This window comes from Macaca nemestrina, chromosome 4 (assembly GCF_043159975.1).
Source record: "Macaca nemestrina isolate mMacNem1 chromosome 4, mMacNem.hap1, whole genome shotgun sequence".
Taxonomy (NCBI): Eukaryota; Metazoa; Chordata; class Mammalia; order Primates; family Cercopithecidae; genus Macaca; species Macaca nemestrina.
Genome location: NC_092128.1, coordinates 1,219,913 through 1,247,313, shown reverse-complemented (window position 1 = coordinate 1,247,313; position 27,401 = coordinate 1,219,913). Strand labels below are relative to the sequence as shown.

The following is a 27,401-nucleotide window of genomic DNA, read 5'->3' as shown; positions in this document are numbered from 1 at the left end:
ACACAGACACCTGCTGTGGGGTCTGCCCTTGGGATATAACCCTGCCACACTACCTGTGTCCTGCTCCCCAAAGGTGATAGAGTGCCTGTTACATGATTTTCACTAGTGTCCCAGGTCACAGGTTCACAAGATTAATCCTTGAATAATCACTAAAGATCAAGTAGGCAAACCCCTCTAATTTTCAAAATATAAAACTATGGCCCAGAGAGGAAAAGTCACTTCCCTGGGATCCCATAAAACCAGATTATCTAATTCTCCTTCAGCATAAAGAGGAACATTTTAAGATCCTGGAAGCATCTCAGTTCTTTCGGGTCTTGGGAGCTTCTTCTATTTTCAACTTCTGTGAAATCTGTCCTGTGTGGTTTCCCTGGAGTTAATATTTCTTCCCTAGGAACCCAAAACACTGACTGGGAGCTACCTCACAAGAAACCAAGGTGGTGCCAACACACCTGCTTGTCTCTGTTCTCACATACACCTAAGGGGCCACGTGCCCCACATCGCTGCTGCCCCCCTTCTCTTCCCTTACCTCCATCTCCTGATCCCATCAGACACCGGGACCTTGCTGTCCACTGTACATTAAGGTTATGGCATCTACACCTGCCGAGATCTGTCCCCTAAGTCACCTGGACAGCACCCCTTAGAAGTCATCCAGGTACCTGAAACAAACCTGTCTATCAATCAAACCCATTAGGAAGCTCCCTCAAACACTCTCCCTTCCTAAGTCCCTGGTGTGCTGAAAGCCACCCCATACATTTCCAGCACCTCAGTCACACCAGAAGTTAAAACACGGAAGTATTTCCTACCAGGTGGGAAACAGCTGCAGCCCCAGCCTACCCGCCACCTCCAGAACTCCAGGGGCCCCAACATCCCAGGCCACTCTGGGAACCAGAGGCCCTCCCCGTGGTGAGCCACACGGAAAACGCGTGACTGCCTGAGGCCCCGCCTGCCTGTGTTTCCATGGGCAGGCGTCACACTGTGCAGGTCAACACACACTTTGCACTCAGATCTACTCTCATCCCTGAAGCTGCCTTTCTACAATTCTTCAAATCCTGTCTCCCAGGCAGAAGTCACTCAGTGGTCACCCACTGCACTCAACGCTGTACCTGCTCTCTTCCCTCACCTGTATCTCCTCGTGTCCCCTGCCCACAGCAGCCCATGAACATGTCCTCTCTCTCATGTGGATATCTGCCTCTGCCCTGCACCTGCCCCCTCTCACACTTGGATCCCTGCCCACAGCAGGCCCATGCAACTGCCCTCTCTCTCACTTGGATCTGGGAAAGTCCCCTGCCCACTGCAGCCTGGTGCACCTGCCCCCTCTCACACATGGATCCCTGCACATCCCCTGCCCACTGCAGTCTGGTGCACCCGCCCCCTCTCTCACCTGGATCTCTGCACCTCTGCTGCCTACTGCAGGCCCATACACCTGCCCCCTAAACACCTGCATCTCAGCATAGCCCCTTCTACTGCATTCACCCTGCGCCTGGTCCCACTCTCCCCTGGATCTCTGCAAACCACTTGCCCACTATAGCCCAAGTACATGCCCCTTTGCTCACCTGGATGTCTGCACAAGGCTGCCAATTAAAGCCCCATGCACCTGCCACCTCTCACCTGGATCTCTGCAGCCCACTTGCCCACTATAGCCCCATGAACAGCACCCCCCCACACCAGGATCTCTGTGCTCTCATTGCCACCACACCCGCCTGGCACCGGCTCCCTCCCTCACCTTCCCCAGGTGGCCTCAGAGCTGCTGTATCTCAGCTCTAGTCAGACCATCTCCCTGTGTTCACCCTATAGGGTCCTCTCACTGTACATACCGGGTCCCTAAATGGCCTCTCTGTCCCTGCTGAGCAGTCCTATCTGGCCTGCCCACCGGACCACCCTATTTCAAGGAAACCCCCAGCCTGTATGGGGCCCCCCGTGTCCCTCCACGTCTTTCCTGTCCATAGACATTTCCTTGAACATGCTCATTGCCTGTGTCTGTGCCCTGGGAATGGTATGGGCAGCAGTGAGCAGTCCGGAGTTGCATGTCACATCTCGCTCTGGGACACCTCCATGTGCCCTTCAGATTTCTACTTCTAGAAGTCTCTGGTACCAGGCTGGCTGGAGTGCTTCTCATGCATGTTCCCTAGTGCCCTCCATGCTAATGACCCATACACTCTTCTGTCTTTTCCTGATAAGTGGCAGATTTGAGGCAGGGCCCATGTGTCTCAAAGGTGATGCCCAGTTCCTGGTGTGAGGCTGGGTTGCTGCAGGTGCCCAGTGAGCATCTGCTGTGAGGAACCACTGAGTGAACAAGGTCACCCCTGTGTGAAGGGGCCAGTGAGTGAACGAGGTCACCCCTGTGTGAAGAGTCAGCAAGTGAATGACATCACCCATGTGTGAGGGAGCCAGTGAATGACGTCATCCTGTGTGAAGGAAGCAGTGAGTGAATGACGTCACCCCTGTGTGAAGAGTCAGTGAGTGAATGACGTCACCCCTGTGTGAAGAGTCAGTGAGGGAATGACATCACCCCTGTGTGAAGGAGCCTGTGAGTGAATGACGTCACCCCTGTGTGAAGAGTCAGTGAGGGAATGATGTCACCCCCTGTGTGAAAGAGACAGTGAGTGAATGACGTCACCCCTGTGTGAAGGAGCCTGTGAGTGAATGACGTCATCCCTGTATAAAGGAGTCAGTGAGTGAATGAAGTCAATGCTGTGTGAGGGAGCCAGTGAGGGAATGACATCACCCCTGTGTGAAGAGTCAGTGAGGGAATGACGTCACCCCTGTGTGAAGGAGACAGTGAGTGAATGACGTCACTCTGTGTGAAGAGTCAGTGAGTGAATGACATCACCCCTGTGTGAAGGAGCCTGTGAGTGAATGACATCACCCCTGTGTGAAGAGTCAGTGAGGGAATGATGTCACCCCCTTGTGTGAAAGAGACAGTGAGTGAATGACATCACCCCTGTGTGAAGAGTCAGTGAGTGAATGACGTCACCCCTGTGTGAAGGAGCCTGTGAGTGAATGACGTCACCCCTGTGTGAAGGAGCCTGTGAGTGAATGACGTCATCCCTGTGTGAAGGAGTCAGTGAGTGAATGACGTCACCCCTGTGTGAAGGAGTCAGTGAGTGAATGACGTCACCCCTGTGTGAAGGAGCCTGTGAGTGAATGACGTCACCCCTGTGTGAAGGAGCCTGTGAGTGAATGACGTCACCCCTGTGTGAAGGAGTCAGTGAGTGAATGACGTCACCGCTGTGTGAAGGAGTCAGTGAGTGAATGACGTCACCCCTGTGTGAAGCAGCCTGTGAGTGAATGACATCATCCCTGTGTGAAGTAGTGAGTAAATGACATCACCCTGTGTGAAGAGTCAGTGAGTGAATGACGTCACCCCTGTGTGAAGAGTCAGTGAGGGAATGATGTCACCCCTGTGTGAAGAGTCAGTTAGTGAATGATGTCACCCCCTGTGTGAAGGAGCCAGTGAGTGAATGACATCACCCCTGTGTGATGAAGCCAGTGAGTGATTGATGTCATCCCCATGTGAAGAGTCAGTGAATGAATGACGTCAACCCTTGTGTGAAGGGCCCAGTGAGTAAATGACATCACCCTTGTGTGAAGAGTGAGTGAATGACGTCACCCTGTATGAAACAGACAGTGAATGACATCACCCCTGTGTGAAAGAGTCAGTGAGTGAATGACGTCACCCCTGTGTGAAGGAGCCTGTGAGTGAATGACGTCATCCCTGTGTGAAGTAGTGAGTAAATGACATCACCCTGTGTGAAGAGTCAGTGAGTGAATGACGTCACCCCTGTGTGAAGAGTCAGTGAGGGAATGATGTCACCCCTGTGTGAAGGAGACAGTGAGTGAATGACGTCACCCTGTATAAAGGAGTCAGTGAGTGAATGAAGTCAATGCTGTGTGAGGGAGCCAGTGAGGGAATGACATCACCCCTGTGTGAAGAGTCAGTGAATGTCACCCCTGTGTGAAGAGTGAGTGAATGACGTCACCCTGTGTGAAGAGCCAGTAAGTGAATGACGTCATCCCTATATGAAGAGTGAGTGAATGATGTCACCCCTATGTGAAGGAGCCAGTGAGTGATGTCACCCCTGTGTGAAGAGTCAGTTAGTGAATGATGTCACCACTGTGTGAAGGAGCCAGTGAGTGAATGACATCACCCTTGTGTGATGAAGCCAGTGAGTGATTGATGTCATCCCCATGTGAAGAGTCAGTGAATGAATGACGTCAACCCTTGTGTGAAGGGCCCAGTGAGTAAATGACATCACCCTTGTGTGAAGAGTGAGTGAATGACGTCACCCTGTATGAAACAGACAGTGAATGACATCACCCCTGTGTGAAGAGTCAGTGAGTGAATGACATCACCCCTGTGTGAAGAGTCAGTGAGTGAATGACGTCACCCCTGTGTGAAGAGTCAGTGAGTGAATGACGTCACCCCTGTGTGAAAGAGCCAGTGAGTGAATGACATCACCCCTGTCTGACAAGTCAATGAGTTAATGACGTCACTCTTGTGTGAAGAGTGTGAGTGATGACATCACCCTGTGTGAAAGAGACAGTGAGTGAATGACGTCATCCCTGTGTGATGAGTCAGTGAGGGAATGACATCACCCCTGTGTGAATGGGCAGTGAGTGAATGACATCACCCCTGTGTGAATGGGCAGTGAGTGAACAACATGTGTAGGCAGGCACCCCTCGATCTACAGGCAGGTGGGCACATAGCCTGGGCGGGCCTCTTGTCTCAGGTCCTCCGTGGATGTCACTCTACCCTCCCTCTTCTTTCTGACCTTCTCTTCATACCCGGCTGTGCCCTGTGGGAGCTCCTGCAGCTTCTGCACTCAGCCATCTCTGCTCCAAGATTCACATGTGCACACATGGCTCCTCCTCAAGCACTTGTCGTGAGACAGGCAAGAGGCTGCCCCTGTGTGTACTCACACGCCAGCCCTGCATGCCTCGTGCCCACAACTCTCTAAACCAGGTCACGCTGAGACCAGGGCCACGCCTGCTGTGGGAGCTGCAGAGGCTCGGGATCCAAAGCCAGGTCTCCGCAGGGCAGCACGTTTTCCTGACAGCCAGGGACAGGGCCGTGTCCACAGCAGGTGCTCATGAATGCGGCCGCAGCGTTCTCTGGGGTGGGCCATCCAGAGGCTCCCACACATTGGCACAGGGCATGTGCAGAATGTTCTAGAGCCTTGGGTGGTTCCAGCACCACAGGTTTGACACTTGGCTGCAGCGACAATGTCCTTCAGGAGATTTTCATCCTTCCCCTTAAACACTGGTTTCCACTGCCTCTAAATACCTTAACAAAGCTGCTGAAATCACCTTTTCACTTCTCTAAACAGGTTCCCTCGTGTAATTAACAAGAGCCACGGGCTCGCAGCTCCTTCCCTCCCATCCAGTCTCTGCGTCCGAGCAACAGGAGCCAAACAGGAACCCAGGGCCCCGGACTTACTCCACGTCGGCGAATGTGCTGCTGGGCATCTGCAGGAGGCGGGCGACGTCCTCCACCAGCTGCCTTCCTTCCTCGGGGCGCAGGGGGCTGCAGACGATAGCAGGGATGGGGAGCAGTCACCACAGAGCCAGCAGTCCTGGAGAACTAAAGCCCCGTGGCCCCACAGCCCCGCTCCCTGGTCCCCACACACACCCTGCTCTCCTGGCCTGGGGTCAGCTGCCCCCTCAGGCACGAGGGGTCACCTGAGTTTCAAGCAACCAGACAAACAGTGCAGTGCAGACGGGGCTGTGGGAAGCGCAAGTGTCTGACCGTGCGGAGACTGGCTCCTCTCGGCCTTCAGTAAAAATACAATAAAGGGGAGAAGGGCAAAGGGACGGACAGGTGCGGCGAATGCTGGGACTCTGACTGAAGACGGGGCAGATCCATGGAGAAAGCACCTGTTTTTAATGGGCTCTGATGTGAACCAGGACCCAATGAGGGGCGATTTAACTACCCAGTGGAAGGGTAAGCGTGGAAACCAGGCAGCCAGCCCACTGGCAGCAACTCAGGGCAGCGGGCGGGGACACTCGTGGAAGCCACTGTGGCCGCAGACTCCCCCCAAGGCCGCCTGGCTGGGGACCTGTTCTGTCAAGAGGCACGAGCATCACCAGGGTGGTTTGCAGCTTGATGGCTCATCCTGAAGGCTAGCATTCAGGTTCAAAGTCACGAGTTGCCTGTGAAATCCTGTTAGTACCACTTTAACGGAGTATTAAGTTACACTGTTATGTAAAAGCATGTTGTACTGCAAAGGCTTTCACCCCAGCAGACCGAAACGCCTGCATTCCTCATCCAGTGAGCATGCAGGATGCCAGCAGGGCGCCAGGAGCTGCTTCCTAATGCAGCAATGAACAGCAAGACCAGCCCTGCTCTCAAGGGGTCCACGTTCTAGAGATGCTGTAGAAATCAATCATACTACGATGGGTTGAATTATGTCACCTAAAAATTCATATGTTGAAACCCTAAAGCCCAAATGTGAACTGATTTGGAAATAGGGCCATCGTAGATTCAGTTAAGCTGGGGTCAATAGGGTGAACCCTAAGCCAATATCACTGGTGTCCATATGAAACGCGGGTTCAGACTCAGAGACACACACACACAGCACAGGGCAGCATGAAGACACGGGGAGAAAAGCCCGATAAGCCGAGGTCCTCTCAGGCCAGTGGCAGGAGGGGCGAGGCCGGGAGCAGACCCTCCTCAGCCTCGGGGGAACCAGCCCTGCCCACACCTGGGTCTTGGACTTCCAGCCTCCGGGACGGGGAGAAGATGGATTTCCCACTCTGGAAGTGTGTGCCAGCAGCCCAGGCAGACTAGCTCCTGTCGGCTGACAGTGAGTTCTCTGGGGGAGACAGCTGGGTAGAGAAGTGGCGTGCAGGGCTGGGGAGGGAAGGGCACAGAGGAGAGACTGTCTTGTAAAGTGGGCTGTAGGAGGACTGTCCAGTGGGGCCCTGTTTGAACAGAGGCGAGGGAGCTGGAAACAGGGTAGCAGACAGTGAGCAGAGAAGGCGAGGGGGCCGCGGTGCCCCATGGTGAGGAGGTGAAGTCACAGAGCATCTGGGTAGGCTTTGGCTACTGCACCACGCACTTCTCCCTGCACATGGGCACAAGTTCTCACTCCATAAGCAGATTCTACCTTGGCATTAACTGCATGAATGAATGAACACAAAAATGTCAAAAACAGCAAAAAGTCCAACAGTTTTAAAATCACTAAAATGTAAACTATTAAATGAACCCCACTCAATTTACAAAGTTTCTGTAAAACTGAAGTAAAGCGGGAATGAGTTTTGGGAAGATGGTGAGTAGGAAGCACCAGGAATCCGTCTCCCACCTGACAACATTGTGCTAGCAGGATCTGTCTGATGTAACCGATCCTTGAACTCTGAAGCCTAATGAAGGCCTCCAACTTCTAGGGGAAGGTCTGGATACACCTTGCGTCAATGTCAGCTTTCATCACAGTAGGAGCTACCCCTACCTCACCTCCAGCCCTATGGCAGGTAGCTGTGCACATGTTCCTGGAGCAGCCTGCACACACTGGCAGGAGCCAAAACAGGCAATACAGATGTTGTCCTCCAAATATTGGGAATCTGTAATCTCACGCTGATTGCTGCTTCTCATCACAGAGGTGCAGGCAAGGAGGAAGGCACCATTGTTTGGCCACCTCCTCGTTGTTGCTGCTCCTCCCCCTCTGGCCAAAGTGACTTACGGGGGATTTAAAATGCTAATACCCATTTTTTCCACCTTCATTTTTCTCTTTTTCCGCTTTTGGGAGCCAGAAATTAAAGACAAGAATATTCAAAAGTAACTGAATATACAGGGAAAATTAGAAAGTCATCACACAAGCTCAGGGAAAGGCTCAGACAAGACCATAAGTTTATACCTCAGGCTGATCCTTGGCACAGAGACAGCATACAACAAATTTAAAAGAAAGACAAACAAAAAATAGCAAACCTATGGAAAGACAATCTGATTTCCAGAGTTAGATTAAAATTTCGAGTTTTCAACAAAAATTGCAAAGCATATAAAGAAACAAGAAACTACAGCCCATTCAAAGGAAAAAGGTAAGTCAACAAAAATTGTCTCTAAAAAAAGACCTGATGGCAGATGTACTAGGCAAAGACTTTAAAACAATTGTCATAAAAATGCTTGAAGAACTAAAGAAAGATGTAAAAAAGTAAAAAAAAATAATCAGTGAACTTGAAGATAGGACAATGGAAATTATTGAGTCTAAGAAATAAAAAGAAAAAAAGATTGAAGAAAAGTGACAAAATCCTAAGCGACATGTGGGACACCACCAAGAGAACCAGTATATGAATTGTGAGAGGAAATTGTGCCAAGAAGGAAAAAAAAGAGATAAAGGGGCAGAGAAAATACTTGAAGAACAATACCTGAAAACTTCCCAAGTTTGATGAAAGACGTGGATATAAACATCTGATAAGCTCAATGAACTCCAAGTAAAATTAACTCAAAGAGACACATTTTAACTATTTTTTTTTTTTTTTGAGACAGAGTCTTGCACTCCCAGGCTGGAGTGCAGTGGCGTGATCTCAGCTCACTGCAAGCTCCGCCTCCCAGGTTTACGTCATTCCCCTGCCTCAGCCTCCCGAGTAGCTGGGACTACAGGCGCCGGCCACCTCACCCGGATAGTTTTTTTGTATTTTTTAGTAGAGAACGGGGGTTTCACCATGTTAGCCAGGATGGTCTCGATCTCCTGACCTCATGATCTGCCCATCTCGGCCTCCCAAAGTGCTGGGATTACAGGTTTGAGCCACCGCGCCCGGCCTTAACTAAATTTTTAAAAGACAAGGACAAATGGAGAATCCTCCTCTTACATTTGAAAGCAGCAAGAAAGAAGCAGTTCATCACACACCAGGGTTTCCAAATATTATCAGCAGAAACTTTGCAGAACAGAAAGCAGTGAACAAATATATTCCAAGTGCTACAGAAAAAAAAAAAAAACAAAACCCTGTGAAATAAGAATCATATATCCAACAAAATTGCACTTCAGAAGTGAAGAAGAAATTAAGACATTTTCTTAGATAAACCAAAGCTGAGAGAGTTTGTTATCACTAGACCTGCCCTGCAAGAAATATTCCAAGGAGACCTGCAGGATGAAATAAAAGGACACTGGACAATAACTCAAAGCCATATAAAAAATTACAATCTCAATAAAGGCAAATATATGGTGAATTATAAAAGATAGTGTTACTGTAACAGTAGTTTGTAACTCCTTTTAGTTCTCTATGTGATTTAAGAGACTATATACCTTAAAAACTATTACTAGATAAAACTAGTATTATTATAACTTTGGTTTGTAACTCCACAGTTTCTTTTCTACATAATTTAAGAAATGAATAAATTTTAAACAATTATTAGTTTATAACCTGGGACATGCAATGTATAAGGATGCAATTTTGTGATATCAATAGCCAAAAAGGGTGGGTAAATAGCTGTAAAGGAGCATAATTTTTGTATGTTATTGAAGTCAAGCTAGTATAAATTCAAGTTAGTGTTGTAATTTTCAGATGTTAAATCTAATCCTCTGTGATAAACACAAAGAAAATAGCTATAAAATATGTATAAAAAGAGATAAAGGAATTTAGGCATTTAATTTTTAAAAATCTACTAAACACAAAAGAAGATAGTAATGCAGAAAATGAGTGGCAAAAAATCCATAATGCACATAGAAAACAAATATTAAAATGACAGAAGTCCTTCCTCATCATTAATTACTTTAAATGTAAATAGGTTAAATTCTCCAATCAAAAGACAGATGTTAGCAAAATATGATATTCCACAGATCTTTTAAGGACTATTTCTATAGTACACAACCAGGGATATCTATTTGCATTAACTGTAAGCATAAACATGACAGTCTTTGTTTTCAAGCATGTCAGTAATGTCTTTTTTGTCGCCCAGGCTGGAGTGCCGTGGCGTGATCATTGCTCACTGCAGCCTCGACCTTCCCAGGCTCAGGTGATCCTCCCACCTCAGCCTTCCCATTAGCTGACACTACAAGTTCATGCCAGCATGCCTTGCTAATTTTTCTATTTTTTGTAGAGATGGGGTTTTGCCATGTTGCCCAGGCTGGTCTCAAGCTCCTGGGCTCAAGAAATCCACCACCTTGGTCTCCCAAAGCACTGAAATTATAGGCATCAGCCACCACAGGTGGCCAATGTCTGCTTTTAATATAAGAGATAGCACTGTAAGTGTATTATTGCTACATTTTTAGTTTAATGTAAAAGTTCCAATTTTGACTATTAAAGGAAAGTAAAATATTTCCATCACTATTTAAGAAACCTCATAATGTACCTAGAGTGTATAGAGTACTCTTAAAACTCAGTAACAAAAATACAAACAATACCATTTAAAAATGGTCAAAGGACTTGAATGGACATTCCTCTAAAGAAAATATACAAATGGCCAAAAGCACATGAAAAGATGCTCAACATCACTAATCATTAGGAAAACACAAATCAAAACTACAATGTGATACCACCTCATACCTATCAGGATGGCCACTGTAAGAAGAAAAAGACCCAGAAAATAATAAATGGTGGCAAAGATGTGGCTAAATTGGAACTCCTGTGCCTTGTTGGTGAGAATGTCACATGGTATATTGAGTGTGGACGAGTATGGAGACTCCTAAAAAAATGAACAATAGAATCGCACTTTTATTAACTCCACTCCTTGGTATCTACAGCGTCCCCCGTTAGCTGCAGTTTGTTTTCTGTGGTTTCAGGTATCTGAGGTACAGTACGAGAAGATATGTGAAAGGCAGAGACCACATTTACACAACTTCTATTACAGTAAATTGTTATAATTGTTCCATTTTATCACTAGTTATTATTGCTAATCTCATACTAATTTATAAATTAAGCTTTATCATAAGTATGTATGTATAGGAAAAACTGTAGTTTATATAGGGTTCTCCACTATCTGAAGTTTCAAGCATCCACTGGGGGTCCTGGAATGTCTCCCCCTTAAATAAGGGGGAGACTACTTTACCCAAAAGAATTGAAAACAGGGTCTCAAAGAGATGTTAGTGCCTCACGTTCACAGCAGCATTATTCTCAATCACTAAAGCATGGGGGCAACCGAAGGGCCTACTGACGGACAAAAGGAGGAGCAAAGCGTGGCCCGCACCAAAAGTAGAATATTATTCAGCCCTGAACAGGAAGAAATTCAGACACATGTGACAACATGGGTGAACCCTGAAACATGATGCTAACTGAAATAACCTGGGCATAAAAGGACAAATCCTGTCTGTCTACCCATGTGAGGTTCCTAGAATCCTCAAATTCACAGAGAAAGAAAGTAGCGTGAAGGGTGCGGGGGGCTGGGGTAGGGTAGTGTTTAATGGGGACGGAACTTCAGTTTTACAGGATGAAAAGAGCTCTGGGGATGGACAGTGGTGATGGCGGCACAACATCACAAATGTTCTTAATGCTGCTGAATTCTATGCTTAAACATGGGTAAGACAGTACATTTTATGTTCTATATATTTTATCACAAGAAATTGGGAAGATGAAATAAGGTGATTAGTGTGAAAGCACCGTGACACGTGGCCACTCCCCACATCCAAGGCAGCGGCCCAGTCTCCGTCCCATCTCTGCTTCAGCGGAGCACTCCTCGTGGCTCACGGAGAAAGCTGAGCCAGGCTCCTGCTGGGTCCCTGGCAAAGCTCCCTTCTGCTCCCTGTCTCCAAGGAAAGCCTGTGGCATATTCTTTAAAGTGGATTTTTCAAGGTCGCGTTCCGTGTAATTTTACAATTGAGAAACAAGCCATTTTCCTTTCAAGAGTGGCTGCTGGAAGGGGAGGGGTCCCAGATGTCCTCTCTTTTCCTGCACATTTTGGATGTCTGCTGTAACCCAGCTCAGCCCCTGCCCCAAAGCATCCTCCAGGGCCATCTGGACAGCTTGTGAAGGGCACTGGTGTCAGAAAAGGCCTGAATGGCCAGACGTTGGGCCAGAAGGGAGGCAACAGGGAAGGGAGCCAGGGTGGGCCACAAAGGTGAGCTCAGGCTGCAGCTGGACAGAGCAATGACCCACCACAGCCAGCTCAGCTCCACCCTGGCTGAGATCAGCCCAGGCTGCTGGGAACGCCAGCCCTGAATCCAACCAGCCTCCCTGCTCCAAGCCCACCCCTCCTGGCAAGCAAGTGTGATGCTTCCAGAAGATCCCCTCCTCCCTTTCCTGCAATGCTTCCAGACAAGCCCTTCCTTTCTTTCCCCGCGGCTGCAGGTTCCTTCCTCCCAGCTCCTGTGCTTCCCGCAGCTTGGGCTTTTCTCTCTGCCTGAGCCTGGCGGTGACGGCTCCAAGGGGCCAGCCTGCCTGCTCCCATCGCTGACCTGCCTCGCCTCAGCCCCCTGCACCCCAGCCTCCCTATCCTTGGAGCCATTAGGAAGAGGGCAGGTGGAAAAGGGCAGGTGGAGAAGGCCGGGACCAGCCACACCACTCCAATCGACGAAGACAGAAACTGCTGCTCTTCAGGCTTTCCCTAAAACTCCCTCTGTGCTTTGATCAGTACCACTCAGCTCACAACTTATTTTAAAAGGTCTCTAGTACTTTCATATTTTAATCCTGCCTCCCCCCGTAAACTGCAAACTCATTGAGGGCAGGAGCCACGTGTCATCTGAGTTTGTTTCTTCCAAGCCTACTGCCCCACGCAGAGAATAAACCAACTTCCCAAAGTTTGCTACCAAATTCCATGAGTCTCCTTTTCTAGCATGTTTCAAACCAAGGGGAGGGTATCAGGACATGGGAGGGGCTTTACCACGAATCCTGGGCCCAGCCCTCTGCCCTCCATACTCCAATACGGAAACCAACAGAAGCATCCACAGGATTCCTACAACACCCTGAAGACAACGAGGAAGTCCACAAGCCCAGAATGTGTTTGTGAACCCGCTGCCTCCACAAGCCAATGTGTTCCCAGTTACACAAAGTGTACGGGACGTGCAGTCCACCCCGTTCCTACCTCAGTCTGGCAAGGGGGACAGTGCCGGCCGGGCAGGCAGGGGCGTCATGGCCCCTCTGTAAAGCAGACGAGTGGTGGCTCCATTCTGTAAAGCAGACGAACAAGATAGGGCTGACTGCTCACAAGGAGCACGCGGCCGTTTCTATTTCATCTTTAAAGGCACGGCCATCGTCTGTCATTCCCGGGCCTGAACTTCCTTAGAAGGCAGTTGGACGTCATCCTGAAAACGAGTGGGAGGATCCAGCAGGTGCGATGTGCTGTGTCTGCATGTGGCGGCTTCCACCCTCAATACCTGGACGCTAATATTGCCGTGGAAGAGAAACAGGCATGAGCCCTTTCATGGGGTCAGGGTCAGAGCTGGGAGTGCCTGTGAGGGCAGTGGCATGACTTTGAAAGGACTTTCAAAGCTAAAGATGGTGTCTCCTCTCTCTAGAGCATTTCAGTTCTGAAGGGCAGCGGCACGTGTGTGACGTCTCTAAGCTCAACCACGTTGGACAAGCCTGTTCCTATGAATCTACTGAATCAACCACACAGGAGGCCCTAAGGCCTCGGCAAGCACTTGCTGGAGGGAGGCTCGGGGTGAGAAAGGACAGTGTCCTCCTTCCACGGTGTCCTCCCAGCCCGGTACGGCACAGGGGTTTCTGTGTGGCACCACATCTCCCCGAAATGAGTGCACGGGCAGACAGATGAGCAGGAAATGACTACGGGAGTGTCACCCCTAAAAATCAGACTAGTGAAAAGTACGTAGGGGTTGGAAATATTCAGAGTAGTAAAAACTCTGGGAAGCTCCTGTGCTGGACGCCACACTGAGGCCCCAGACGGCAGTGGGATCTGCCGTTCAGCAGACCCCTGAGGAACACACTATTATCAGCCTCATTTTAAAGAGAAACCGAGGCTAGAGGAACTGGTCACTGCCCAAGATTACACTACTAAACTCCCAGGAGAAAAGCTCAAACATCCAGGCAACGTTCCAACGTAGGTGCCCAGAAAAGCAGGGTGAGCCCAGGGACGTGTTGCCACCTATACTCCTTAACAAAACCGAAGGAAGTCTACATGAAATTACACGAAATTTCTCCACGTCTCCTTTTGGCAACCTTGTTATTGCCTCTTCCTTGCGGGCCAGATGAAATCAAGCCGAGAACAGGACCCATCATCCCCGACGCTCCTGCTGACCACACTCTGTGCTTCTGTAGCTTCCCCCGCCCGATCTGGGCCATCCTACAGACACCATAGTGACCGATGCCACACCTGTCTCCACCCTGGATCCCCTGCACGCCCGCTCTCTTCCTGCAGGAGTCTAACGTCAGGGTCTGGGAAAAGGAGGCTTTGATGCTTTGTGCACCCAAACTGAAGCTTCCTCCTGCGGCCCACCATGCAGCCCTGGAGCTCGTGCGCCCCACCCACACCGACAACCCTGGACCACTCCTAGTGGGGTTGTCCACACCATCAACTCTTGCGGGCAGAAAATCTGGAGGAAAACCACTGTATTCTGACAACTTATTTTTGAGCATAAGGATGAGACTGTACTGCTCACTATAAACACCTTTTAAATGCCAGCAGCTAACTAAAGATCTAGGTACGGTAGGTCTACACAGCATCACCTTTAAAAAGTGTGCCAAGTAGGATGGGGAAGTGCTTCCAACAGGAGCCGTGAACCCGTGCTGACCCAGGGGAGCTGGTTCTCTACTGGACCTCCGACCCGTGCTGACCCAGGGGGAGCTGGTTCTCTAACCTGACTGGACCTCAGACCCGTGCTGACCCAGGGGGAACGGGCTCTCTAACCTGACTGGACCTCAGACCCGTGCTGATCCAGGTGCAGCTGGTTCTCTAACCTGACTGGACCTCAGACCCGTGCTGATCCAGGTGCAGCTGGTTCTCTAACCTGACTGGACCTCAGACCCGTGCCGACCCAGGGGGAACAGGCTCTAACCTGACTGGACCTCAGACCCGTGCCGACCCAGGGGAGCTGGTTCTCTAACCTGACTGGACCTCAGACCCGTGCTGACCCAGGGGAACGGGCTCTAACCTGACTGGACCTCAGACCCGTGCTGACCCGGGGGAGCTGGTCCTCTAACCTGACTGGACCTCAGACCCGTGCTGACCCAGGGGAACGGGCTCTAACCTGACTGGACCTCAGACCCGTGCTGACCCGGGGGGAGCTGGTTCTCTAACCTGACTGGACCTCAGACCCGTGCTGACCCGGGGGGAACGGGCTCTAATCTGACTGGACCTCAGACCCGTACTGATCCAGGTGGAGCTGGTTCTCTAACCTGGTTTGACCCAAGCATGCTAAGTCAGCTTCCAATAGGACAGAGAGCGCCGGTGGTCTCTGCATGATGTGTAGAGAGAGATGCAAAGTCTGCGTTTGATTCTCCCCATCTGCCACACAGAGAGGCACAACTTCTAGCAGGCCTCTCTGAACTTCTCATTTGCATGTGCTGTTCCAGCTGGTTTACGGAGCGGCCTGAAAAGCTGCTGGTTTTGAGTAGAGCCCAGAATGAGAGAAGGCTCCGCAGCAGCTCCAGGCTCTGTGCAGGCTACTCTGCCTCCTGGGCCACACAACCCAGCAGATCCAAGGGTGCCTGAGAGGGCAGAGGCAGAGATGCATGTTGTCTGGAGCCTTTGGCAGGTTCCTCTCTAGGTGAACTGGCCCTTAGGATATAGGGGCAGTGCTCTGCCCTCCTTGTGGATAACGACTGCCTTTGAGAAACAGCTGTTGGCCCACTATGGGGCTTCAGTAGGGACTGAATGCTTAAACATGGGCCACCAAGCTACCATGGGACCTGAGTTGCTCATCATGAACTGAATGTTTTCTGACCCACCAAGCCAGAAAGTTGGGTGTGCACAGCAGCATTCCGTCATCAAATGGAAGTGGTACGTGTCCAGGCCTAAGCAGGCCCTAAAGGCACAAGTCACATAAAGAAGTGTCCCCAATGCCGACGGTCCCCACTCCTGCTGCACTGCCTTCTCTCTCCCAGCCTGCACCTACAGTCTCCTGGGGAGTTCCCTAAAATCAGCTGTCGGAGGCAGACCTGGGCTTGGCTTCCAGATGGTTCTGCATGATATGCAGGCACCCACGTTAGTGGACAGCTGCAGCACTACTGCCCCTTTCTGGAACACCCCTAAAAGGACAGCAGTGAAGGGAAATTCTCCGACGGACAGAACTATGGGCCATACATCTGGCTGTTTACTTTGCTTGGAGAGAGAAATAGCCAAATGTGTGATTATTACAAATTAATGGGTCATGGCCAATGGTTTGGCTGGATGCTCAGAGTCTTGAAGACACATAATGGAAAATTGGTGACAAAGACACTTGAGAAAGAGGTGTGTGGACAGACATCTCTGAATGGCGAGAAGGCATGAACAGGAAGCTGCCTTCCGGGCAGGACAAGTGCAGAGCTGGGGTCTCCTGTGGGAGCCTGGCTGCTGGGGACGGAGGGAGGGGCCTGGCGGAGTGTCCCCAGGATGCACCTGCAGAGCTGCCAGCCAGCCTGGGCCGCGCCAGGGCTGGGGTCTGTATCTCAGGAGCAGTGGAGTCACAGCCAGATTTCAACAGGAGAGGGTGACGGGGCCAGGTTTGGTTTTGTGGAGTCCTCTTTGGGTTCAGTGTGCATGGTGGGTGAGAAAGACAGAGCCGTTATACGGGTGTGCAAGAGAGAAGGCCCTGCAGTGCGGAGGCGAGAGGCTCAGATGGCCTGGACCAGGGTGGGAGCAGAGAAGAGGGAAGAAGGGGAGACAGCACGGACGGAGCCATAGGAGGGGAAACAGCTGGCCGTGCAGGGAGCCGGGTGGGGCACAGAGCCCACTGAGCTGCCAGGCTGGCGAGACGTGGCTCAGGCCCAACCATGGCACTGGGTCTGAAGACCCTGGCTCTGCTTCCCCTGGGCGGAGTCTGATGCACCTGGGGAGGGGCCACATGGAGACGTCCCCAGGGCACCGGCACGGGCATCACCGCCCAGAGCAAAAAACCCCAGAAACAGCCCCGGGAGCGGGGCAGCCACCACCGCGCCGCCTCCTGCGAAGCAGGGCCGTCAGGAGCCGTCGACACAGCCTGGGGCCTCTTGGTGACGGTGGAGGGAACACGGAGGGGAGGTGGGATCCCAGAGGAATCATGGAATCGGGGCTGGTGGGAGGCCTCACTGAGAACACAGGAGGGAGAGCAGAACAAGGTCCACAAACTGGAGTTTGCAGGTAAAACTGCGGCTCCAGTGATGACCAGAGATTCTGCAAGTCTTAATTCAGGGGTCTGGGGACTTGGTTAAAGCTATTTCCACCCTCGAACAATGACATTTCTGTGGCCCTTACCAGGGCGTCTACAGCTTCCCGCACTCAAATCCCAAACAACCGGCAAGTTAAACTCAGAGGCTTCCGACTTCCTTCAGGGGAAAATTACTTGTTTATCTTTGAATCTCTCATCTTCCAGAGGCGTTCCTGGGTCTCCACTGGCACAGGGCGTTCCATAAACAGGTGTCTGACTTTACAGCTGGGGGCACCAAGGCCCAGTGAGCTGGCAGGAAGCAGCCCCCACAGCCCACGATTCAGAGCTGGAAGGAAGGGCCTGCCTCACGCCCCTCCACAGCCGCCCCCCCCCGCCTCACGCCCCTCCCACGGCCGCGCCCCTGCCTCGAGTCCCTCCCATGGCCGCCCCCCCGCCTCACGTCCCTCCCATGGCCGCCACCCTGCCTCGAGTCCCTCCCACGGCCGCGGCCCTGCCTCGAGTCCCTCCCACGCCGCCCCCCACCGCCTCGCAGCTTCCCGTGGCTGCCCCCCAGCAGGATGGGCTGGATTGCTGGTGATGCTGAGGTTTGGGAGTTTTTGTTTCCTTCTTCTTCCTCTTTTTTCTGCCCCGCCCCATGCCATCCTTTCTCGCCTTCTTCTATTCTAATGTAAAAGCAACCGTGACCATTTTTACCCATCGGGGCTATACTCCCAGCCTACCTGAAATCTTCTTAAATGGTAATAAATCCATCATGCTAAAGATATTATTTTGAGACCACAGATCGAAGAGGAGCAGTGACAAGGCCGGGCCTGTCCACCCTCAGGAGGGGCCTCTGCAGAGGTGAGGACTACACTTTCTGAACAGGAAGTTACAACACAGTGTGGAGACTGAAGAACAGGACAGAACTCCCGAAATCTGCCCTGGTGCCAGAGACACAGAATCCATCCTCAGCATCCTCAGGGTTTCCTTCACTCTCACAAGGAAAGACGAGCAGGAAGCGTCACCCGGACCCCGGCTACACCGTCCTGACGCCCCGCTGGTTCTCGCAGTTCGTTCTCACTGAACCCCTGAGGGGCTCCTGAGCGGTGAGGCCTCCTGGGCAGTCACTGGGATGGGAACTTCCTCTCCATCACACCAGCCCCCTGGAGAGTGGCCAGTGGTTACTGAGCACTCGGTGGGTTTCACATTTCACATCTCACAGTGAGCTGGGGAAGGGGCTGGGGTGAACCTGCGGGACCAGGGCCCCCACCGAGGGTGGCAGATAGAGAGACTGAAGCCCCCACCTCCTTCCAGACTTCTGGTTCCAAAGTTCCTCTCCCTGGCCAGCGGGTCCCTGCCTTCGCTGGCCTCTCTGAATTCCACATTCCAACTGAACCCCCACAGAACCCCCACGCGGCAGCCCCTAACGGTGGCCCGGCACCATCTGCCATTTTGCTGCTTGCCTTCTCCGAGGTGCAAGGAAGTTGTGTCATAAGGAAAACTTGAAGGAAGAAACATTTCAGCTGCATCTGTCTCCCTTCGGAGTGCTGAGAGGCATCGGAGAGGTCAGCGGTGTCCCATGCCACTTTTTGCACATTCTTCCCTCAGCCAGCGTCCCCGCAAGACTCAGAGCTCCAACCTCTCCAGCTTCCCCTCGTGGAAATCTATCGGCCCCTCCTCTTTCAAGCAACACTGTGTTCTTCCCACAGCTGACAGAGGCTGCTCATCTGGGCACCTGGGCCCTGCTCTGCGTGTGCCCTGCGTTCTCCTCTGCACGCACCCCGGGCTCTGCTCTGCCTGTGCCAAGTTCTTCTCCCCACAGCCCAGGAGCCACACACCGCAGCTGCCACTCCAGAGACCAGGAAACCCAAGCACAGGGGCATCTGCCACATTCCAGGTCTCGGGGCTGCCACGGACCCACTGACCGGACTTCTGTGGGTCAAGGGCCCAGGCCACCTTCTCCAGCAGCACTGTGGCCGCCACCCCAGACTCAAGCCTCTGCCTCAGCCCCCATGTTTTCCCGACTACAGGTTTCACTCCCCCAAAATTCACCTCACTGGCTCAGCGTGGTCGTTCCACAGAATACATCCCAATCCAAAGGAGTCTGGGGTAGGCAGAGGGAGTCGTGTGCGCATGAGCTCTGGTCTCTGAAGCTCTTGTCTCTGGATTTAGAAGGCAGGTTCCTCTTTGCTGAGAGGTAAGGGGCTCCCTCCTCCCTACACCTGGTGTCCGTCCTGTGATTCCTCCTGGAAGCCTAACATGAAATCTTTTTAAAGTTGTCCTTGGAGGACTGGGGCGGCTGTCCTGCCCTTCGTCCAGTCTTCAAGACTCCCTTTAGTTTGTAAAAAGGATAAAAATGTAAATGGCAAAGGATTACTCTGTCCATCAGGAAATGTGAGAGAGAAAATCATGCCTGGAAAAGCTGAGCCCTACCATCCTCCCACCTGAACCTCAGCACGAAGAGCATGTGGGTGCTGAGGTGACACCGAGTTCTCAACCACATTCCTCTCCTTTCCGTGGGACAACCAAAACCACAAAAGTCCCCCTTTTTTAAAGAATGCCATCTGCGTCTTAGAAATTAATAGCTGATCTGTCCAGGTTTAAGCTGAAATCTGGTGAAAACCTGCCCAAGAGAATCACAAATTATTAGTCTGATAATAGGGCAAAAACCTCAATCTCTTTGCAAGAAGAGAGGGGACCTCACGGAGACCTCACCTCGTGCAGTGCACCTTGCCCCAGCAGCACAAATTGCTGACAAAAAGCTGTGCTGTCTTCACCAGATAGCTTCCAACCAATTGAAGTCGCAAAGGAAGAGTCAGCCAAGATAACATGATGGTTTTTTTTTATTTAACCCATTGCTTGTAGGAGGTAAATATTCCAGTCCCAAAGCATGGCTGGCAAACCCACTACAAGAAAATAAACTCCAATGCAAAGAAAAACCCTAGCTTTTTTCTACTGGAAAGTCGCGAGTGCAGACAGGAAATGACCCGTTGTGATGGGTCTCCTTCCCCAGAAAGTGCGAGGCTGCTGCGGACAGGGCCCCTGCTGTCCTTCCCTCCAGGGTGAGCCCACGAGCAGGAATGGCACAGGACTGTCGGCTCTGCAGGTTCCCTAGGAAACCACACCAGCCTCCCGCTGTCTGGGTGAACCCCTCGGTGCCCATGTGGAAAGCCCTTAAAATGACCGGATCACATGGTTCTCTGGGGCACTCTCCTACCCCAGCCGTCCCCCGGCAACGGTGGGTCAAGTCCCCAGGACACCTGCAGGGAACCACGCAGTGTCCACAAACACAACGTGGGGGCCTCTGGGAGAAAAGAGGGCTCCAGCACAGGGTGAGGAGACACAGGCAACCAAACACACACACACAACATACCGCACACCACACCATGCAACACACTACGTGTCATGCATACCACATATACAACACACTGTGCACCATGCACACACACCACACACATACAACACACACCACGCCACACACCACACACAACACAAACTACACAGCACACCACAAACCACACACATACAACACACACCACACACTACACACAACACATAAACCACACAGCATACCACAAACCACACACATACAACACACACCACACACAACACAAACCACACAGCACACCACACACCACACACCATACCATGCAACACACTACGTGTCACACATACCACATATACAACACACTGTGCACCATGCACACACACCACACACATACAACACACACCATACCACACACCACGCCACACACCACACACATACAACACACACCACACAACACAAACCACACAGCACACCACACACTACACACATACAATACACACCACACCATGCAACATACTATACCACACCTACACCACACTATACACATGCAACACATACCACACCACACATCACTACATACCACACACACATCACATAAGACACATCACACACACAGCAGTGTTTCCTAGGGAGGGAGACATCCACAGCACAGGGCATTTGACCACCCATAGGAATCAGTTGTGATAATGGTCTGCGTCGTGATAATGGTCTGCGTCACGCAGTGCTGAGGCAGGCGCCTCCCCTTGGCCCTGCTGGTGCAGACACGCAGCCTCAGAACACATCACTTAGGGCCTGCCTGTGATTCTCCGCTGGTCTTGAGAGCAAAGAAGTGAACAGCCACGAGAAGTTCCTGACGCTACAAACAGGAGAGCAAAGGCACAGACAGACACGTGGGAAGCCACATCCAAGCAAAGAGCCTGGAAAAGGGAAAGCTCGTCCTGACTTATGTAAAGCAGTCCTGAGAAAATGGAGTCCATATTTTAGCATAAGCTTCAAGTTTCCGCTGCTTACCACTTACCTAAAGATACAACTAAGATAATCAGCTGCTTACCACTTACCTAAAGATACAACTAAGATAATCACTTACAGCTGAAAATTGTCTTAAATTTTAATTTGGCTGTGATACACACTCTGTGGTTTGAGCTCAAGATAAAATATTTCTGCCCAATTATGATATGCAGCTAATTCTCCCTGATGGAATGTGGTGTCTCCAGCACAGCCACAGCACCAGCCTGAGCACTGGGAGGCTCGCAGAGTCCGCAAAACAGATGGGTTCTAGTTGTAAGGCAGCTCCCACCTCCGCTGCAAATAATCCTCAAAACGAGAGGGGCTTCTTCACCAAGGAAGAAATACCCGAACAGATCCACATCACACATCTACCCGACACACACTCATACACACACACCCCGACACACGTCCACCCGACACGCACACTCATGCACACACACACAAACCGATACACATCTACCTGACATGCACACTCATACACACACGCACATATGCGCAAACTGACACACATCTACCCGACACACACACACATACACACACGCACATACACACAAACTGATACACGTCTACCCGACACGCACACTCATACACACACACACACACACAAACCAATACACATCTACCTGACATGCACACTCATACACACATACACACGCAAATATGCAGATACACATCAACCCAACACTTATATACAACCCAACACACACTCATATGCACACACGCACAGATACACATCTACCCAACATGCACTCTCATACACACACACATGCATATGCACAGATACACGTCTACCCAACATACACAGTCACATACACACACGCACAGATACACGTCTATGCTACACACTCATATAAACACACGTGCACATATGCACAGATACACACACATTTACCCAACATATACTCATATACACACACACAGATACACACACATCTATCCAACACACTCATATACACACACATGCATACGCACATATACACACACATCTACCCAACATACACTCATATACACAGATGCACAGATACACACACATCTACCCAACACACACACTCATATACATATGCACAGATACACATTTACCCAACATACACTCATATACACGCACACACACACAGATACACATCTACCCAACACACACTCATATACACACACATGCGTATGCACAGATACACGCCTACCCCACATACACACTCATACACACGCACAGATACACATCTACCCAACACACACTCATATACATGCACACATTTACCCAACATACAGTCATATACACGCACACGTACACATGTGTGGGTGTGTATAGCCAGGCAGACACGTCCTTCTCTTTGAAACACCACTTCCTTCACTGGAAGAAAACACAAAACTTGTACAAAGCAAAGCATCAAATGTCGGATGCATTAACGGGGTGTCCTGAGAACGGGCCAGCCACTTGTGCCTTGCCGGGCCCGTGATGTTTGAATTCTGAGACTCGTTAAGTTCAGATCGACATGAGGGTGGGGAAAGAGCCTCGCTGCTGTGAAGCTCCTTCTTCCCTCTGAAGGGCGCCCACACCAGGATATCTGGGCCACTTTGGTGCAAAACAGATAAAGTACCTGGAGTCCTTCCTAACAGGCAGGAGTCCGGCGCGCAGCAGTTTCCGGGGCGGCGTCCCACCCCGCATTCCTGTGCCAGCCGTGCCCAGGCCTTGCTGTACACCTGCCTGTCCTGAGACCCCAGCCTTCCTGGCCCCCGCTGAAGGTGATTCTGACCCGCAGACAGGCGCTGCCTGCAGATAACAAGTCAGGACCAAGAACCCAGGAAGGGATGTGCTTGGTTTGGTTTTGTTTGATGCACTTCAGAGAATGGCTCTCAAGCTCTGGAACCCAGCTCAGAAGCACCAGGAGGAGCCACCGGCCAGGCACCTGGCCGCCCTCGCGCCTGAGACTCCAGAGATGCCTGCACCCCATTATTCAGTTAAAGACACTTAAAAGCGTACGCATCCCCCACAGCAAGGAGGCACCCCACCTCCAGCCTGCTGGGACCAGCCCTCCCTCGGCACACAGGACCTGAGCCAGGGCTGCTACTCACTCTCTGTCTGTCACGATGTAGCCCCGTGCCTCTTCCTCGGAAGGCTTGACTTCCAATTGCAGGCCGTCGCCGAGGGCCTCCTGAGCACCCGCTGGAAGGCTCTGCTCCTCCTCCGAGGGCCCAGGCATCTGGTTTTGGAGCTCCCCAAACGCGCCTGCCCCGGGCTCCGAATGCGGCTGCTGCCCCAGCAGGTCTTTGGAATACGTCTGGCTCTTGACGTTCTCCACTCCGGCAGTCTCCTCTTCTGAAGACAGGGAAGCCTCAGGGCGCTCGGATTTCTTCCTCTCCATTTTGAGGGGCTTTGCAAAGGGGAGGGCTCCAGGCGAGAGTCGAGACCCGTGGTCCTGCAGGAGGCCCCCGAGTGTGGCACTCAGACGATGGACCTGGAAGAGAGGACATTCTGTGAGGGACATCTGCAAAAGGCATGCTGAGGTGACACATGCAATCAATCAACAGCTGCCCGGGACAGAGTCACCATGGGGATGACATGGGCAGCCTGGAAGGAGAGTGGGGGAGGAAGGCAAAGTGTGTTCAGTCTACATTTAGAGTGACATCTAGGTGAGCATGGGGTGTGAGGGTGCTGAGTATCCAAATCAATTGCGTGCTGTTCTCTCCTCCCTTCTAACCCCCTCACACACATGCACACACACACACCTCTCTGAAGAATCAGATTTTGTAGAGTCTGTGTAGGTCTTTGGCACTGATATTTTGAAAAATAAACTGTGTGATATCAAGATCCCATCCCAGCCCTCTAGAAGCAACGAACACCATCTAATAATAATAATAATAATAATAATAATAATAAATTTGCATCGACTGAGCTCTTCCAGCACACAATGGCGCTGTCCTAAATGTGTTATATGCATGAACACACTGAGTCCTCACGTAAGCCTATGGGCAGGGAACCCTCAGTAACCCCAGTTCACAGAAGGGGAGACGGAGGCACAAAGCGATGAACCCACGAGTGGGCACGTCACAGGGATGTGTAATTGATTCTAACGATACCTGAGGCATCTGTGGTTCCCACATGGGCAGCGCTCTCCCAGTCGGATCCCCTTTTCCCGGACGAGCCATCCCTCGGACCCCCTCGGCACCTCTGCTGACTACGTGTCAGATACGGACTTGCTTTGTGTGGGTTCTCACTTAATTACTACTCCAACCCCATAAAAAAAGGGTGAGTTTCGCCTTTAATTTGTAGACTCTGGGGTTTACAGAGGTTAAATATCAAATTATTGGTACCAGATCACAAAGGTCATGCTTATCAGATCCAGAATTGGAACTCAGGTCGAAGGGCCGTCAAAGACGTGATCTCCACCCCCGGGCGCGCTGCACTCCCAGGCACCCCACACTGCTTCCTAAGAAACACGGGGCTGCTCCCGCCGCTGGCACGTGCCAGGCAGCCCTCGGACACCTTCTGGTGCATGTGGTGCCAAGAGTCTTATGTCTACTTGGCAGGTTTTTTCCAACCATGAAATTATATCCTCAATATTATATTAGACGGAAACAGGAAAATCTGATTCGCTTTACAACTCACTTTGCCAAAACACACTTTTAAGAAAATTAAGGAAGGACTATAGAGGCAATTATTCCCATTTTGGCTACAAATTACAACTTTTCCTTTTGTGTTTTTAAAAATTTAAACAAAATAGTAGTGTGATAAAAACACTGCTCAACTTCGGATCCTCAATGACAACAGGACGTAGCCGTTGACGTCACTCAACAGAGCTAGGAAAAGGCATAATATTGTCAAATTGTGTTTCATGTGAGAAGAAAGATGTTTTTAAATAAATAAGAAGTCAGAAAATACAACACTCACATACCCTTTTTTGAGAAACAGAATAGCTTGAAAATATACCCCAAACAGAACTAAATCAAAATTCCACACATGGAGGCTGAAAAGGCTGTGGTCTAAAAGTCAGGGAGTCTCTGTGGTCTAAAAGTCAGGGAGTCTCTGTGGTCTAAAAGTCAGGGAGTCTCTGTGGTCTAAAAGTCAGGGAGTCGCTGTGGTCTAAAAGTCAGGGAGTCTCTGTGGTCTAAAAGTCAGTCAGGGAGTCTCTGTGGTCTAAAAGTCAGTCAGGGAGTCTTTGGCTAACAGCAGCCCCCGGAGCGCTCCCTGCCCCTCAGGTGGGAGGGTGGGGTCGCCCCGACTCCCTAAATTAGGAAATGTGTTTCTCAGCCCCACTTCTCCCTCCACAGCTCAGACAGCAGGTCCCACCATTTCTGATGGAAATTCGAAATAAGAACTGCTGATATTTTCTTCCTGTACTTGCCAACAGGCACAGAACCACAAACCACTAAGAGAATCTGAGGAGAGAATGACTAACCAAAGTCTCTTCTCTCTCCACCCCCAAAACTGGGTTTCCCAGAGCCACTCACGTCACTGCTGTTGCTTAGGACGGTTCTTCATCCTTCGGCCTTGTATTAATGACCAAAGGTTCTTAAAGGGGGAGAAACTAAGGCTAACCGACTTAACGGGGAAGGCCAGCGTCTAGCACGTGGACATCACCTGTGACTGGGCCCTTCTTCCAGCTGCCTCCGGAGCAGCGCTGCCCGTGGGGGCTCTGGGATGGCAGAGCGTCCTCTGCCTGTGGCATCCAGTGCCTTGGCCATGAGCCACATGCAACTAACAGGCCGCTGGCCTGAGCCCAGTGCAGCCGAGGCACTGCATCCTTTATTTATTTAATTTTAATCAATTTAAATGTAGTTTAGATGGCCACATGTGGCCAGCGATGCCACACAGGACAGCCAGGTGTGAGTGCGCTGAACCCCTCAGGAATCCGCACGTGCAGGAGGCATCAAATGAGCAAAGCGAGGGGGAAATTCCAGGAAATATTAATTTTCTTCTTTGCATTTACCATGATTTTCATATGTCTACCATAGATAAATTCGGTTATAATTTGAAAAGATATTTCGTATCCAAATATACCAATTTTTGTATGTTCTCTTTATACTGTTTTTCAATTTGGAGATTATGAGGGGTTTCTCCGTAACTTTCTGGGAAAAAAAACTTTTGTATTTCATAAATGTTCCCACACTATGAAAAAAAGATCACCGACTTCCACATTTAACATGAAACAAACACCACAGACGTCATCTTACCTCTTGGTAAAGTCTGTCATCGTCGTCCTGAACTCCGTCATCTGTAAAAGACACCAGTGTTACCAAAACCCTCATCAAGAATGTCATCACAGGTGTCACAGATGTAAAAAGGGTGACCACGCAGACCCCTCCATATGAAAGGTGAGGTGTGATGATGCTGGACTAAGTCCTGCCATAGAGTGAACCTTTTCTGTTTATAGCACAAAATGGCATTCTATAAACTTCGCAAAAGAGGAGGGAGGAGGGGACCGAGGAGCTAAATGGCAGATGTGAAGGCACCCACCATGACCTCGCCCGGCTCTGTGGGTCTCACATGATCGTCAATGTTAACTCACGGCAAGAAAACCCATCGTACCCAGCGGTTCACATCACAAAAAAGCAAAGTGAAGCCTTCACCAAAACCACCTCACAATTAAGATGGCTTCAGAATCCACTGACTTAGGTTATTTCACTGGGGTCAATGTTTCTCTCTAAACAGGTATCCCGGCCGGGCGCGGTGGCTCACGCCTGTGATTCCAGCACTTTGGGAGGCCAAGGTGGGCGGATCACTTGAGGTCAGGAGTTGGAGATCAGCCTGGCCAACATAGTGAAACCCCATCTCTACTAAAAATACAAAAAATTAGCTGGGCATGGTAGCACACACTTGTAATCCTAGCTACTTGGGAGGCTGAGGCAGGAGAATCACTTGAACCCGGGAGGCAGAGGTTGCAGTGAGCCGAGATCGTGTCACCGCACTCCAGCCTGGGTGACAGAGC

At 50.8% G+C, this 27,401-nt stretch overlaps 1 protein-coding gene across 1 annotated transcript in view; it reads right to left on the bottom strand.

Annotated features, from left to right (window-relative positions):
* Positions 1–27,401, bottom strand: part of PTPRN2 (protein tyrosine phosphatase receptor type N2) — a gene marked incomplete at its 5' end in the record, with an annotated part of 1,004,492 nt that overhangs the window by 544,734 nt on the left and 432,357 nt on the right. The window contains 3 exon segments of the mRNA NM_001305920.1: positions 5,438–5,524; positions 23,548–23,930; positions 26,647–26,687. Of these exon segments, the coding sequence (NP_001292849.1) occupies positions 5,438–5,524; positions 23,548–23,930; positions 26,647–26,687 (511 nt within the window).